Source organism: Mandrillus leucophaeus, unplaced genomic scaffold, assembly GCF_000951045.1.
Source record: "Mandrillus leucophaeus isolate KB7577 unplaced genomic scaffold, Mleu.le_1.0 Scaffold24, whole genome shotgun sequence".
NCBI lineage: Eukaryota > Metazoa > Chordata > Mammalia > Primates > Cercopithecidae > Mandrillus > Mandrillus leucophaeus.
The window spans coordinates 2,223,422-2,238,241 of NW_012102476.1; the positions used below are offsets into that span (position 1 = coordinate 2,223,422).

A 14,820-nucleotide genomic window follows, 5' to 3' on the forward strand; every position below is an offset into this window, starting at 1 on the left:
TTGTGAGACAGAGTCTCACTGTCTCGCCCAGGCTGCAGTGCAGTGGCACGATCTCAGTTCACTGTAACCTCCACCTCCTGGGTTCAAGTGATTCTCCTGTCTCAGCCTCCCAAGCAGCTGGGATTACAGGTGTGCGCCACCACACCTGGCTAATTTTTCCTTTTTCAGTAGAGACAGGGTTTCGCCATGTTGGCCAGGCTGGTCTCAAACTCCTGAGCTCAGATGATCCGCTTGCCTCGGCCTCCCAAAGTGCTGAGATTACAGGCCTGGCTGACAAGCTTTCTCTAATTGACCCAGGCAAGGGAGGTGAGTGGATGGAAGGGAAAGGTGGGATAGGCAGGCCTGGGAAAAGTCACCTAACTGCTGGCTACAGGCCAGTCTTGAAGGCGGCAGGGGTTCTGGCCCAGTGCAGTCCATAGGCCCCCAGCAGCCCAGGCATTCTAGGCTCTGACCACAAGGCCAGTCTGGAGTGATATGTATGGGCAGAGTGAAGGGACAGAAGTGGGGCAGAGCATGGACGTACAGAACAAGAAAGAGGCTGAGCATGGTGGCTCACACTTGTAATCCCAGTACTTTGGGAGGCTGATGTGGCAGGATCACATGAGGTCAGCAGTTCAAGACCAGGCTGGCCAACATGGTAAAACCCTGTCTCTACTAAAAATACAAAAATTAGCTGGGCATAATGGCGGGCACCTGTAATCCTAGCTACTTGGGAGGCTGAGGCAAGAGAATCACTTGAACCCAGGAGGCGGAGGTTTCGGTGAGCCAAGATCATGCCACTGCACTCCAGCCTGGGCAACAGAGTGAGACTCTGTCTCAAAAAAAAAAAAAAAAAAAGACCAGGTGTAGTGATTCATGCCTGTAATCCCAGCACTCTGGGAGGACGAGGAGGGCAGATTATGAGGTCAGGAGTTCCAGACCAGCCTGGCCAACATAGTGAATCCCCGTCTCTACTAAAAATACAAAAATTAGCCAGGCGTGGTGGCACATTACTGTAGTCCCAGCTACTTGGGAGCCTGAGGCAGGAGAATTGCTTGAACCCGGTAGGCGGAGGTTGCAGTGAGCCAAGACTGCGCCATTGTGCTCCAGCCTGGGTGACAAAAAAAAAAGAAAGAACAAGAAAGGACAAGGACACTGGAGTCCCATCGCCCTGGGAGCCAACCCCAGCTTCATGGCTCCCGGGCAACCTCACAGAGCATCAATAGAAGATCCTAGAAGAACAATAACCCTGGCAAGTGCTTTTCTTTCCCTGGGTTTGAAGGAGGTTCCACAGACAAGAGACTGGAAGCCACAGGGCCCCGTGGAGGGAGGGCATCCCCCCATCCTCCGTGGTCTTTGTCCTATTTGCATTCAATTCCAAGGTAAGTCTCCCAGGCTTTCAAGAATTGCATGAGCTCAGAGGCAAGTGGGGGAAAACTGAGGCATAGGGTTTCCAGGCAGAGTAGAAGCTGTTCACATGCTAGTGCCAGGGGCCCCTCCTGCCTCCTCTGTGCCCCTGAGGAAGCCCCGTGACTGGCAGGACCTTGGGCTGCTAGCTCCACCCCCACCCTCGGCATCCACCATAAGGCACCCTTGACTCAGACTTTATTGTACTCAAGTAAAAACCCGCCGGACCCGCGGCAGGTGGCACAGAAAAGAGGTAGGAGGTGGGTAGGGACACTGAGGATCAGGTCTCCAGCAGGTCTGTCCAGTGTGCCTGCAGAGGTAAGAAAGTTGGTCACAGGCAGACGAGGGCAGACAGCAGGGTAGGGAGCCCGCCACCAAAGCCCACTCACCTCTTCTAATTCTGAGTCTTCTACTTCTTTCTCAGTGTCCATCTGGCACAGCCAGATCAGGTCTCCCCAAAGCAGTGACTTCTCACAGCTACCAAGGAGAGGGGCAGGTAGGAGATGCAGAGTCAGATGCCACAAGCCCCCTCCAGTATCGGCCTTGGATGCTGAGATGAGGACTCAGCTGCCTGGGCCTGGATTGCACAACTGGGCACCCTCTTCCCAGAGCTGGACCAGGCTGGGGCTGGGGGACTGCACTCACCTAGGGCATTGGCCCTCTAGGGGCAGAAGCTGCCCTGGTTCTTCCCGAAGGAACTCCTCTGCCAGGCAGATCACATGGGCCCTTAGCCAGCAGCCAGGGTTGGGGCAACACAAGGGCCCATCTTCATCCCATCCCAGGCAGCAGGCAGGTAAGAGACAAGCAGGGAGAGGGAGCTGGCAGCAGGCCCCCTCCGTGCAGCAGGCACTGTTCTGGGCATCACACAGCTCCATCCCGTGAGGCAGCAGTGACTCTTATTTGCATCTTACGAATGAAGAAACTGAGGTGCAGGGTTAAAATCCTTGCCCCTGGAACTAAGCTGGTGAATGCCCTGTGAACATCAGCAGTGACTGATTAAGTCACAGCCTCACCACTGCAGCCAGGACTGAACTTTCTCACAGCTCAACAACCCCCTGCAGGTCACTGAATCTCCACAGGGCAAGTCCTCCACTCACTGGCAATTGCCAGGAGCTCAGTAGAAGGCACCCATCATCCATTATTTTATTAAATATTTAGGCCGGGCACAGTGGCTCATGCCTGTAATACCAGCATTTTGGGAGGCTTAGGTGGGCAGGATCACCTGAGGTCAGGAGTTTGAGACCAGCCTGGCCAACATGGTTGAAACCCCGTCTCTACTAAAAAATACAAAAATTAGCCAGGCGCGGTGGCAGGTGCCTGTAATCCCAGCTACTCCAGAGGCTGAGGCAGGAGAATTGCTTGAAACCGGGAGGCAGAGGTTGCGGTGAGCCAAGATCGCACCATTACATTCCAGCCTGAGAAACAGAGTGAGATTCTGTCCCAAAAAAAAAAAGAAAAAGGAAAAGAAAATTTCTGGGCCATCGGCTCTATGCAGAACTTTGTTCCACAGCAGTGGTAAGTGCTGCCCTCCGAGAGTGCAGTATGGCAGTTGGGGTGGGAGTGACTAATGAGATCAAGAAAACACGTAGCATGCCAGACAATATTAAGTGTTAAGGGAAAGGGGGTAGCAGAAAAGTGCACAAGAATGAGCTGCAATTCATTACATTGTTTTAGAGACAGGGTCATGTCCAGGCATGATGGCTCACGCCTATAATCCCAGCACTCTGGGAGGCTGAGGCAGGCAGATCACTTGAGGTCAGGAGTTTGAGACCAGCCTGGCCAACATGGTGAAACCCCATCTCTACTAAAAACACAAAAATTGGGCAGGTGTGGTGGCACACTTGGGAGGTTGAGACAGGAGAATCGCTTGAACCTGGGAGGCGGAGGTTCCAGTGAGCTGAGATCACTGCACTCCAGCCTGGGCAACAGAGCAAGACTCCCTCTAAAAAAAAGAGAGCGATAGACAGGGTCATGCCCTGTCGACCACACTGGAGTGCAGCGAAGCGATCGTAGCTTACTGCAGCCTTGAACTCCTGGGCTTAAGCAATCCTCCCACCACAGCCTTCCCAGTAGCTGGGATTACAGTCTCCTGCTTGCCACCATGCCCGACTACTCAGAGCTGCGATTATAAATCGGGAACCAGAGAAGACCTCACTGAGAAGGTGGTAGGTTATCAAGACAGATGGCCTAGGGAAGAATCTTTTCATCAAAGGGGAAATGGTGAAGGCCCTGAGCAGGTCCTGCTTTGCTCAGGAATGGCCGTAAGTACTATAGCATCTGCATCTTAGAGATGGGGATAGGGTGGCCAAAGAGTGTCAGTGGGTTTCCCTCAAGAAAGAGCTGGATCCGAAGTCGTCTGGACCCTAGAGCCGCCCGTGCCTGGCGGGGACCTCACCTGGATGGTCTGGGCGCACAGGGAGCAGCAAGCCCCTGGATCCCCCTGGTCTGGCTCAGGCTCAGCGTCATCAAAGGGACCTGCGCGGCGCCTTGGGGCCGGGGCCTGGGGCGGTGGAGGCCCGAAGGCTAGGGGCACGTGTGGCGGCGGCGGCAGGCAGAGGTCCTGGCGGAGGTCGGGGCGCAGCCAGCGCAACGTGAGCGGGAGGCGCGCCCAGGGCGGTGCGCGCAGCATGTGCGCCAGCACGCGCAGGTGGAACGCGAAGGCAGTCTCTCCGCGCAGGCGAGGCCCCACGTGCGCCAGGCGGCGCGAGGCGTGAGGATGTTGCCAGGCCCACTCAAACTGCGGGCGGGGTACAGGGGCGTCAGGGCGGCTCGGAGCAAGGGGAGGACCCCAAGCCCTCACCCGGCCGCTGCCGCCCGGTCTCCTTCCTTACCCGAAGGGCAGCCACGGTGGACGGGAAGCCGTGCACGACGAGCACCATCTCCCTGGGGAGGAGAAAGGGGGTGTCCCTGTCGCAGCCCAGAGCCTTAGCCGCGGGTCCCCTCCAATCCCACCCAAGAGCAGGGTCCTCATTCCAGGCTTCAGCCGAGTTCCAAGCCCCGCCCCGGCCTGAAGGCACGCCCCCTGCACCTGACCACCTCAGGCCCTGCCTCCAGCCCAAGTACTCACCTGTCCCCCCTCTTCCCTCCTGTGCTCCACCCGACCCCAGCGTGCCCACCAAGACCCCTACGCTGGAACCCAGCCTGGATCACCGCCCCCGCCCCAGCTAGCTCCTTCCCTGAGTTCCGCAGCGGAGATGCCCCGGGCACCGCCTCCCCGTCACGCTCCTCCCCTGCGACAGGCCCAGTCCCCGCCCCGGACGCCCCGCCCATGTCACAGTCTCGGCCGATATTTCTCATCAGGCTTGTGCCCCGCGGGGTCCCCCTCGTACGGGAAGCCTTCCTCCCGGCACAGAAGCCCTCCCTGTCTCACCAAGGCCCTCGCCCGCTGGTCCGCCAGGCCCCGCCTTTTTTGCGGCCCCCATTGTGCTGCTGGACCCGACGAGCAGGGTTGACAGTGAACCCCACGTAGACGCGGCCCCGGTACCGGGGGTTCAGGCAGTAGAGCAGGTAGACGCCGAAGAAGCGCCCTGGCCTCGCCGTGACCCCCGCGGGACCCATCGGACCTTGTGGTTCGGGAACCGCAGCAGGGGGTTGATTGCCGTGACCTAGGGTCCAGGGGAGGGGTGGATCGCTAGGGCTGCAGGGTGCTTGCTTCGGAACAAGCTCTCGGGGACTCTCCGGAGGCAGCCTGGAGGCCGCCGTAGCGCGGGTACGTGCCCCTCTCCCGTCTGGAGGCGGGTGTAGAAGTCCGACCGCGGAAGCCAGACTCCTGTCCAGTCAGCGAGCGCCTACCATTCAGCATTGGCTCCGCCCGAGTCCCACCTTCCTCAGACTCTCATTGGCTGACAGATGGCAAGCGCGAAAAGCCCGGACCGTTGGAAAGCCCGGCTGCTTGAGGGCGGAAGTGCTGCGTTGACGTACGCCTTAGTAAGGGCGGAAGTGAGTTTCCCAGCGGAAGTGGCTCCTGTAAGGCTGCAAGGCAGCGTGGCCGGCGTCGGAGCAGGGGTTGTGTCCCCGCTGGGCTGCCGTCCCAGCTGGACTACCGCCATGGAACTCAGCGCCGAATACCTCCGGGAGAAGCTGCAGCGGGACCTGGAGGCGGAGCATGTGGTGAGTTGAGCCGCCGGACGGGAGAAAAGAGCTCGGGAGGCGGGTTCGGCACCATTCATATTCTTCCGCTCGGTAGGAGGTGGAGGACACGACCCTCAACCGTTGCGCCTGTAGCTTCCGAGTCCTGGTGGTGTCGGCCAAGTTCGAGGGGAAACCGCTGCTTCAGAGACACAGGTGAGGCCCTGGGAGCACCTTGCCCAGCGCGGTCTCAGCTCCTGCACCACAACCCCAGCCACTCCCCCTACCCCTGCAACCTAACTCCCGCACTCCCCCGCGGCGTGGCTCAGGGACCTTGAGGATCCCGCCTTCGTGACCCCTGCTTCGAGTATTTCGATGTAGACCCTCTCCCCACGTACGTGTTCCCATGGCCTGGGGACTACAACCTTGGAGACACCCACAGTCTCTTGGGTCACCCTAGTCTCGGGATGTGCGATCCTCGCCTGCCTTTTCCTAACCCCATCTCTCGCCCCAGACTGGTAAACGCGTGCCTAGCAGAAGAGCTCCCGCACATCCATGCCTTTGAACAGAAAACCCTGACCCCAGAGCAGTGGGCACGTGAGCGACAGAAATGAGAGACTGGGATCTACACAGCCATTAAATTATAAATCTGGACCAGCTTCTGTGTCGGTGTGTGTGTGGGAGGGGTGCTGAGGCCGAGTCTAGGACCTGACCTCTCCCTGCCCCGCCTCCGTCCATTGTTTCACCTTGGACACGTCAGTCTCCCCATCTAGGCCTCTATCCCTGCTTGTAAAATGAAAGTTCTACTGTAAAAGTCCCTTCCAGGGTCTACCGAGAAAGCCTTTTCTCTGTAACTCTGTGTAGACGTCTGGGAGTCTGTACTGCCACCTGTCACCCAACTCCCAGAGAGCTCAGGGTTCCTGCTCTCTGCCAGCCTTCAAGATGCAGAGATGAGAAAGTGATCCGGGTTTCAGGGCCCTGACCAGTTGAACAAACCTCTCCCTCTCCCCGACATCGCTGCCGTATCAGAGGCACCATATAGAATTCCACATATTCCCTGCAGGTTCCCCCGACCTTCTCAGGCCCAAGAGGGAGTGTGCCCAAGTAAGGGCTCATCAACACCTGGAATGCTGATGTTTTCAGACCCGCTGGAGAAGGTTCCAGTGGCTCCATAGCCCTGGGCTTGGTGTGTCTACAGCTGCCCCCTGGAGGACCATGGAAGTTTTCGAAATAGTGGGTGTGGGACCGGGATAGGGGTGAGATTAGAGCAGGAATATAAGGCTGACCTGAGTCAGAAAATTGGGGCAGGTGATGCCCTGGTATCAGTCTTCACCACAGGTTAGTAGGGTTGCTAGGACCTTGTTTTCTTTAATTGTTTTTTGTTTGTTTGTTTGAGACAGGGTCTTGCTCTGTCACCCAGGCTGGAGTGCAGTGGCACCATCTCAGCTAATTGCAACCTCTGCCTCCTAGCTTCGAAAGATTCTTGTGCTTCAGCCTCCTGAGTAGCTGGGATTACAAGCATGCGCCACCATGCCTGGCTAATTTTTGTACTTTTAGTAGAGACAAGGTTTCACCATGTTGGCCAGGCCGGTCTCAAACTCCTGGCCTCAAGTGATCTGCCTGCCTTGGTCTCCCAAAGTGCTGGGATTATAGGCGGGAGCCACTGTGCCTGTGCTAGGACTTTGAATAGAGGTCCCTGAGACCTAGGGAGGGAGCCCCAGTGGGGGCCAGGGCTTGTTGAGAGTGAGAAATTGCAAGTTTCAGGCATCACATACTCTGTTACTCCTGCGTTTTTTTTGTTTGTTTGTTTGTTTTTGGGTTTTTTTTAGACGGAGTCTTGCTCTGTTGCCCAGGCTGGAGTGCAGTGGCGCGATCTTGGCTCACTACAACTTCCGCCTCCTGGGTTCAAGCGATTCTCCTACCTCAGCCTCCCTAGTAGCTGGGATTACAGGCGCACGCCACCACGCCCAGGTAATTTTTGTTTTTGTTTGTTTGTTTGTTTTTGAGACAGAGTTTTGCTCTTGTTGCCCAGGCTGGAGTGCAATGGCATGATCTCGGCTCACCACAACCTCCGCCTCCTGGGTTCAAGCGATTCTCCTGCCTCAGCCTCCCAAGTAGCTAGGATTACAGGTATGCACCACCACGCCCGTCTAATTTTGTATTTTTAATAGAGATGGGGTTTCTCCATGTTGGTCAGGTTGGTCTTGAACTCCCAACCTCAGGTGATCCGCCTGCCTCGGCCTCCCAAAGTGTTGGAATTACAGGCATGAACCACCACGCCCGGCTTTCTTTTGTTTTCTTCCCACACCTCTACTGCCCAGGTAGTTTTCTATGGCATACTGAAGAGGTGGGGCCTGGAAATGAGGCCACAGGTGGTCCCTGCTTGATATGAACCAAACCCCACTATGGCTAAGACGCCCATCCCAGATAGCCCTGTGTCCTCCCATCTCAGGATCACCCACTAAGTTGGGCATCAAAACCTATTCCCACGCCCACTCCCCACAAGGCATGACAGACCTGTTCTGGCCAGGTCCCTCACAGAGGCCAGGCCTAGGCAGAACCCACAGGAAGGGCTAGAGAGGCAGAAGCGCTCACTACACAGGGGAAGACTCTGAACTCAAAAGGGGAGACAGGGTCAGGCACAGCTGTAATTACGGCTCACGCCTGTAATCCCAGCACTTTGGGAGGCTGAGGCAGGCAGATCACTTGAGGCCAGGAGTTTGAGACCAGTCTGGCCAACATGGTGAGACCCCACCTCTACTGAAAACACAAAAGTTAGCTGGACGTGGTGGCTTACGCCTGTAATCCCAGCCACTTGGGAGACTGAGGCACGAGAATGGCTTGAACCCAGAAGGCAGAGGTTGCAGTGAGCTGAGATTGTGCCGTTGTACTCCATTTGGGCTACAAGAATGAAACTCCATCTCAGAAACAATTAAATAAAAAAGTGGGGAGACTTAGACTCTGACTTGGGCTCCACCCTTTAGTGAGCTGGGTTCCTACTCTCAGCCTCAGTTTCTTTGGTAAACTAGGGTCAGCCTGTTGCTTTAGTTCTGTCTTTTCCTCACAAAAAGTTCCCTTGTTTTACATATAAAAACATATATATATATATTTATTTTATTTATTTATTTTTTTTGAGATGAAGTCTCACTCTTGTCCCCCAGGCTGGAGTGCAATGGCATGATCTTGGCCCACTGCAACCTTCGCCTCAGGTTCAAGCAATTCTCTTGCCTCAACCTCCCGAGTAGCTGAGATTACAGGTGCCTGCCATCATGCCCAGCGAATTTTTGTATCTTTAGTACAGACGGGGTTTCACCAAGTTGTCCAGGCTGGTCTCGAACTTCTGACCTCACCTGCCTCGGCTTCCTAAAGTGCTGGGATTACAGGCATGAGCTGCCGCATCTGGCCTATTTATATTTTTTAGAGACAGTGTTTTGCTCTGTCACCCAGGCTGCAGTGCAGTGGTGTGACGGCTCATTGCAGCCTGGACCTCCTGGGCTCAAGGGATCCTCCCACCTCAGCCTCCTGAGTAGCTGGAACTATAGGTGCGTACCACTATGCCTGGCTAATTTTTTATTTTATTTTTTTGTAGAGACGCTATCTCGCCATGTTGCTCAGGCAGGTCTCAAACTCCTGAGCTCAAGTGATCCTCCCGCCTCAGCCTCCCAGAGTGCTGGGATTATAGACGTGAGTCCCCATGCCCGGCCTCCCTTGTTATTTTTATCTTTGGACCTGCAGTTTAAAAGATGCCCACCCTGTAAGTGATGGTTGGTTCCTTTCCTCACAAGCAACAGTGCCAGCAGAGTCACGTGCAACCTGATGTTTTGGTTGATTAGGAAAAGCAGATTTTCGGTAAATTTGGGAATTATTGAGGTCCTAAGCTAGGGCCTTAAATAGCTCAGCTGCGTCAGCTCTGAGAAGGAGCTCGGAAATGGAGAGCAGCCTCCTGGCCCGCATCAGCATGGCTGGTTTCTACCCACGAAGGCCCTGTTCCCGTGATGTAGTAAGTCAGGGGGCATCCCACATCCCCTGCCATGGGTCAGTCCCCTCAGTGCGGTAGAGGGGAAGCTCTATGGCTGGTCCATTCAGCAAACCCTACGTCTAGGGAACCAGTCATCAAGAGTCTGGGAGGTACCAGAAAATAAAGCCATTTTATTATGTTTTTTTTTATCTGCCATGTGACTGGGAATGGGGAGTGAGTGGATGGGTGTGAATGGCTGACCCGGCTGAAGGCCCTGCGGGGCTCTACTTGGCCTGGACTGTCTCCTCCAGCCTGTCCAAGCGCTTCTGGAGCTCCTGCACCGTGGCCTGGAGCTTTCGCATCTCCTCCTCCAGCCGGGACACGGCATCCTGGGGACCCGGTGCTGTGTTAGGCCCAGCTCCTCCCTGGCTCCCCTCACCCCAGCATCTGCTGAGCCCCATCCCTAGAGCCCTGGCCTTGGGCCCTTTAGTCACTCAGCTGGTTGCTGCCTAGAGACCTGCAGGCCTATCAGTCTGAAACCTGTGTTCTGAGGCCTCAACCCACTCCCAGCCCCGCAAAGATTCCCAATGTTGTGAGTTGGAGCTGCCCCAAACGCCAGCTCCACCCCACCCTCCCAGTTTGATTCCCTGGCTCCCTGGCCCTCTCACCGAGCTGGGAGTGCCACTGGCCTCTGGTGCTGCCCTCCTGCGCCCGGTGTCGAGGCCCCGGTTGACCCTCAGCTCCCGGCTCTTTGGGGGTACGTAGCCATCCTTGAGGGAGATGAGGAGGGGCCCAGCATCCCGACCCCCCAGCCACTCCTCAGCCGTGAGGGCAGGGTCGGGCCCTGCGGTGGGTGGGTACAGGTCCTCCTGGAACAGGTCCGACTGTGGGCAAGGCCAGGGCTAGTGAGGAAAGCGCTTATGCCAGGACACCCCCCTGCAAGACCGCGGAGTCGGTGCGCAGCCCGAAGCCCGGGGTGGGGCGGGGGAGCATCACCTTTCGAGGCACTGTCATGGCAATGGGCTCACACCTCCGCTCGTGCAGCTTGTAGAACCTGTGGGAAGGGGAAGGTAAGCAGGGCCCACAGCCTGGTTGGGCGGGCTTGGGACTGCCCAAGGAGCATGCTGCAGTCAGGGTCGGGAGTCAGTCACCTGGCAATCTCACACTTGTTCACCTCCAGGCCACGTTTGGGCATGTAGCCCATGCCCCGCTGGGACTCCTTGGAACTGAACATGGAGAGATAGTGCAGGAACGGGGCCTCAGAAGTGATCTCAAAGTACCGGATTGAGCTGTCACCCTGTAGGTGGCGGGTGCGGAGGGAGGGTCAATACCAGCGGATGCCCACTGCTCTGGCCCTCTCCAGACCCATCCTGCCCATCTCCCACCCCCACCCCGTCTGATGAGGCCACCTTGCCACAGAGGTAGACGATGTTGGTGTCAGGGTCAAAGAAGGGCAGCAGGACACCGCTGCTGGTGTCCAGCTCCTGCAGGGACAGCGGCTCCTCCAGGTGTTTCTGTAGACACAGGTGAGAGGTAACATCCCAGGCCCTGGGATGGTGGTCTTCCCTGGGCAGTGACCTGTGAGGGCCCTCCTGACCAACCAGTGGGAACACCCATCTCATGGCTGGGTAAACTGAGGCCCATGGCCATCCTGCCAGGCGAGTGGCAGAGCAGGGACGAAACTTCCAGTCTGGTTCCCAGCCCGGGGACCCTCGGCTTCCTGCCCCAGCACTCACTGTGTCCCACAGCGCCACCTGCCGCTCACTCATGCGGCTGAAGCCCGTGGTCAGGATCTTCCCCTCTGACACGAACACCGCACGCACGGGCCGGGTCCCCTCATGGGGACGGTCCTTCTCCTGCAAGGAAAGGGAGGTGGTAAGTCAGGCACCCATACACACCCTACGGGGCCAGTCCCACGTGGAGGCGAGGGAGGGCAGCATCCAAGAGCCTGGTTGATGGTGGATAAGAAGGATAAAGTCTGTAGGGTCAAGGGTCAGGGTGGATGGCGACTCACAGCTACGACGGTGCATTTGCGGGGCTCAATGATGCGCACGCGCTTGTCGCGGCAGGAGGTACAAATGAGGCCTCCGTCTCGGCTCCAGTCCACACTGTAGATCGTGTCTGGGTGCACCTCTGGGCCCAGCGTCAGCACGGCTGCCCCAGTGCCCACGTCCCACACCATGATCACGTTGTCACAACCTGCACATTCCCCACGGTGTCAGAAGCCATGAGCCTCCTGCCCTCATCCACTGCAGCCCACCAGCTACCCCCAGGCCCCTCCTCCCGCAGCACCTGCACTGAGCAGCACGTTCTGGGCTGTGGGGTGCCAGGCCACAATGCCCACACGCTTGGTGTGGCCCTCCAGGGTGACGACAGGCTCCCGCAGGGGCAGCACCAGGCCCCCATCCGGGATCTCCCACACCTGCAGAGAAGGGGCCAGTGAGCCTTCAGGACTCCAAATGTCAGATCCCATCCTAGAGCCCCTCTCCCAGCCCATAGGTCCCCACCACCACTCACCATGACTGTGCAGTCCTCGGAGCCACTGGCAATGACGTTGTCATTGTGCGGGCACCAGGCGATGTCTAGCACAGGGGCTGTGTGGCCACAGACCGTGGGCGCATTCTTGTCCACACGTCCAGTCTAAAGGCACAGCAGGGCCTTGGATGGAGGTGCTTTTGCCCCCCAAACCCAATCTAACCTCTCCACACCTCCTTCAGAGAGGCCCAGAGAGGAAAGAAAGCTGTGGGGTCCCTGGGGGCTGGACCAGGGCCTGGGGTGGGGGGGTTCTTCTTCTCTTGTTCCAGTCCCCAAATGGCGTGGGCAAACCCCAGGCGGGCTGGCCACGCATAGCAGAGGATGGGGCCCGTGCGAAACCCTGGTGGAGTTCCTGCCCGTCTCTGTCTCAGTCTGTCTCTGCCCTTAGGGTTGGCACCCCCACCCCAGCTTTCCCGAGTGAGGCTTCCATGGGCACAACTGGCCCTGGAGTCAGGACAGGTGTATGAGGGCTGGGGGGGTAGGGGCGGCTCCCCAGAGAGTAAGTGTGAGAGGTGGGGCTGCAGACGTGGGTCCTCCCAAAAGGAGAGGGGTCGGGGAGCCTGTCATAACTGGCCCCAGGCAGGAACAGAGGTTTGGAAATGGCTTCTTCCGGGGACAGCTGCTTCAGCAGGGCTTCCTGTGTGACAGCCGTGCGGGGTGCGGGCCCATCTCTCAGCCCGACAACCACTTCCTCTTCTCTTTGCTTCCATCGGCCCTTTTAAGGTAACAACTTGGGGCCCATCTCCCCTTCCTGTCTTACCCCTCAAAGAGCACAGGAGTGTGCTGGGGGTGTGGGGCAGCAGATAGCCAGCGGAGAGGGCAGCAGGCTCCAGGGGAGGGCAGGGCTGGGGTCGGGGAGAGTGTCTCTTGCGACATCCCTGCCTGCGAGCTGGGGGCCAGAGTTGCTAGGTCCTAAGACAGGCCCAGAGCCAGAGTTCCTCCCAACCCTGAGAATGCTTCCAGGGCTCCCAGACCCCATCCCAACCCTCTCTGTGTTTCCATGGGGAGAAAGCCCCAGGCTGAGGCTGGGGAGGGCTGGTCATGGGTCTGCAGGACTGTCTGCAGTCGGGGGCCCCCAGACCCCATCACAGCCCTCTCTGTGTTTCCAGCCCCAGGCTGAGGCTCAGAAGGGCTGGTCATGGGCCTGCAGGACTGTCTGTAGTCCTGGTCACTGGTGTGACCCATCTTGTGTTGGCTCCTTCTGAGCATCAGTTTCCACACAGCCACAGCACAGAGGAGCTAGAGGAAGTGTAAGGCTCATGGGGCCCAGCTTAGTTTTCCAGATGGCAACACAGGCCCTGGAAGGCCTGGTGACAGTCACCTAATCAGGACCTCCACAGAGCCATGGGTCGGGTGGAGGAGCTGCTACCCCCAGGGCCCCAGGGGCTCACCTTGCCCAGGGGCAGCACCAGGAAGGCCCCTCCCCCGCTGGCCTCACAGATCAGGGCCACAAACTTAGGGTTGACAGCACAGAAGCCACTGTCCCAGGTGGTCTGTGAGACGCGCACATCTTCATAGCACTGGTCGGCCTTGGCCGGCTGTCCAAACACGTGGCGGAACTTGCTGGAGCGGACCACCTGCCGGCTCATTCTAGGGGCACACAGGATAAGAGCATTTCTCCCTTCGGGTCAACTCTGATCTTCCAGTGGTCCCCACCTCCCCCAGGACACCCCTCAGTCTGGCTTTTGAGGTCCCAGCATCATCTCCAGGGGCTCCCTATCCTTTCCTCTGTGGCTTATGCCCGCTCGCCTTCCCCAGCCTCTCCTTCCATCTAACCTGCAAGCCCCCTTCTCCCTGGCCCCAGGCCACTCTGAGTCACACTCTCAATCTGTACCCTCAGCCTCTGCAACAGAGCCTGGCGTGGTGTTGCCCCCACTGCATGTTTGTTGACTGACTGGCTGATGGATGCAGAGCCCGTCCTTCCTAATGGTTCAGACTCAGGCGTCATCAGCCCAGATGGCTCTGAGGGTGGGTTCTCTCTTAGTTACAGTGTCCAGAGCCCACCTCCCTCACACCCACACAGCGCTTCCTAAAGGCAGGGACAGGGGCTGGCCTCCTTCCCCTGCCGGTGCGGGGCTGGACACAGGAGGAAGTGGCGTGGGGGCTGCCCGAGGGGAGTGAGGCGGCAGGATGGCTTCCCCAGCAGGTCTCTGGCTCAGGTCCCAGTATCTTCTCCTCCCCATACCTCTGCCTCTTGCCTTCGCTCAGAAAAGCAGGTGCCCTTAAGAGCCATCTCCACCCCCATGTGAACTGCACACAGGAAGGGAGAAGCCACTCCAACTGCTCTGATGTCCAGCTAGGATGGTTTCCCCCAGTGTCTGGTGGGGAGCAAGGAACTCCAGGGACGACCTTGTGCCACCGCATCACCCTCCTGCTCAGGGAAGGGGCCTGTGCTGCCGCTCAGAGGGTACCGTGCCCAGAGCCTCTGCCCCTAGCCTCAGCCTCGCCTACTCACTGGGGGCTTCAACACCCCCGACCACCCCAGGACTCCCAAAGAGGCTGCTAGGTCGGCCTGCCCAAAGAGCGGTGAGGAGCGTACGTGAAGAGCCCCAGTCTTGAGGAGCAGCCAGGGTCTGGAGAGAGAGGAGCCCCGGACCAGAGGTGGGGGACAGGAAGCCATCGCCCCACCCTGCCTCCTCCCCCGCCGCAGGTACCAGGCCCGGAAACCACGGAAAGGGGAACTTGGTCTTTTCTTGTTTTGCTCTCAACCCCTTCCTGTCTCCAAGCCCAGGGCAGCTGCCCCACTCACCCCACCCTGTCCCCGTCCCCACCCTCCCCGAGACTTAATTCCGGGGGGAGTTGGGCCCTCGACACTGTGCTGACCCCCGGCCGCCCACCTCCATCTTGGCCGCGGTGGTCCCTCGCCCTCGCCT

General features: G+C 58.2%; 3 protein-coding genes across 5 annotated transcripts; 1 reads left to right on the top strand and 2 right to left on the bottom strand.

The window, feature by feature from the left end:
- Nucleotides 1-1,572: 1,572 nt before the first annotated feature.
- On the bottom strand, nt 1,573-5,180 carry SLX1A (SLX1 structure-specific endonuclease subunit homolog A (S. cerevisiae)). 2 transcript variants are annotated; one of them, XM_011982372.1, is made up of 6 exons: nt 4,757-5,145; nt 4,218-4,269; nt 3,783-4,123; nt 2,032-2,160; nt 1,776-1,863; nt 1,573-1,696 (listed from the first exon to the last, which is right to left on the bottom strand). In XM_011982372.1, the coding sequence occupies exons 1-6, from the start codon at nt 4,942-4,944 to the stop codon at nt 1,667-1,669; spliced, it is 828 nt and encodes a 275-aa protein (XP_011837762.1). In that variant the 5' UTR covers nt 4,945-5,145; the 3' UTR covers nt 1,573-1,666. The 2 variants fall into 2 exon arrangements, with proteins under 2 accessions (XP_011837762.1, XP_011837763.1); XM_011982373.1 differs by lacking the exon at nt 3,783-4,123 and having other exon boundaries at nt 2,032-2,161; nt 4,220-4,269; nt 4,757-5,180.
- Nucleotides 4,228-6,108, top strand: BOLA2B (bolA family member 2B). The gene is made up of 3 exons (XM_011982371.1): nt 4,228-5,496; nt 5,573-5,670; nt 5,969-6,108. The coding sequence occupies exons 1-3, from the start codon at nt 5,236-5,238 to the stop codon at nt 6,066-6,068; spliced, it is 459 nt and encodes a 152-aa protein (XP_011837761.1). The 5' UTR covers nt 4,228-5,235; the 3' UTR covers nt 6,069-6,108.
- A 3,475-nt stretch (nt 6,109-9,583) lies between these two features.
- Nucleotides 9,584-14,563, bottom strand: CORO1A (coronin, actin binding protein, 1A). Of its 2 annotated transcripts, XM_011982369.1 has the most exons (11): nt 14,403-14,563; nt 13,339-13,537; nt 11,930-12,052; nt 11,705-11,834; nt 11,427-11,611; nt 11,149-11,268; nt 10,822-10,926; nt 10,564-10,709; nt 10,409-10,466; nt 10,081-10,296; nt 9,584-9,801 (listed from the first exon to the last, which is right to left on the bottom strand). In XM_011982369.1, the coding sequence occupies exons 2-11, from the start codon at nt 13,534-13,536 to the stop codon at nt 9,697-9,699; spliced, it is 1,386 nt and encodes a 461-aa protein (XP_011837759.1). In that variant the 5' UTR covers nt 13,537; nt 14,403-14,563; the 3' UTR covers nt 9,584-9,696. The 2 variants fall into 2 exon arrangements, with proteins under 2 accessions (XP_011837759.1, XP_011837760.1); XM_011982370.1 differs by lacking the exon at nt 14,403-14,563 and having other exon boundaries at nt 13,339-13,917.
- Nucleotides 14,564-14,820: the final 257 nt, after the last annotated feature.

Excerpts from the sequence above, each read along its gene's own strand:
- SLX1A (XM_011982372.1), bottom strand. The coding sequence starts at position 4,944 with ATGGGTCCCGCGGGGGTCACGGCGAGGCCAGGGCGCTTCTTCGGCGTC. Across the intron at positions 2,161-3,782 it reads CTGTGCGCCCAGACCATCCA|GGATGAAGATGGGCCCTTGT; the intron begins GGTGAGGTCCCC and ends CTGCCTGGGATG. Across the intron at positions 1,864-2,031 it reads CTAGAGGGCCAATGCCCTAG|CTGTGAGAAGTCACTGCTTT; the intron begins GTGAGTGCAGTC and ends TCTCCTTGGTAG.
- BOLA2B (XM_011982371.1), top strand. The coding sequence starts at position 5,236 with ATGGCAAGCGCGAAAAGCCCGGACCGTTGGAAAGCCCGGCTGCTTGAG. Across the intron at positions 5,497-5,572 it reads ACCTGGAGGCGGAGCATGTG|GAGGTGGAGGACACGACCCT; the intron begins GTGAGTTGAGCC and ends TCCGCTCGGTAG. Across the intron at positions 5,671-5,968 it reads CCGCTGCTTCAGAGACACAG|ACTGGTAAACGCGTGCCTAG; the intron begins GTGAGGCCCTGG and ends CTCTCGCCCCAG.
- CORO1A (XM_011982369.1), bottom strand. The coding sequence starts at position 13,536 with ATGAGCCGGCAGGTGGTCCGCTCCAGCAAGTTCCGCCACGTGTTTGGA. Across the intron at positions 11,612-11,704 it reads GAACGTGCTGCTCAGTGCAG|GTTGTGACAACGTGATCATG; the intron begins GTGCTGCGGGAG and ends GGGAATGTGCAG. Across the intron at positions 10,710-10,821 it reads TCGTCTACCTCTGTGGCAAG|GGTGACAGCTCAATCCGGTA; the intron begins GTGGCCTCATCA and ends CGCCACCTACAG.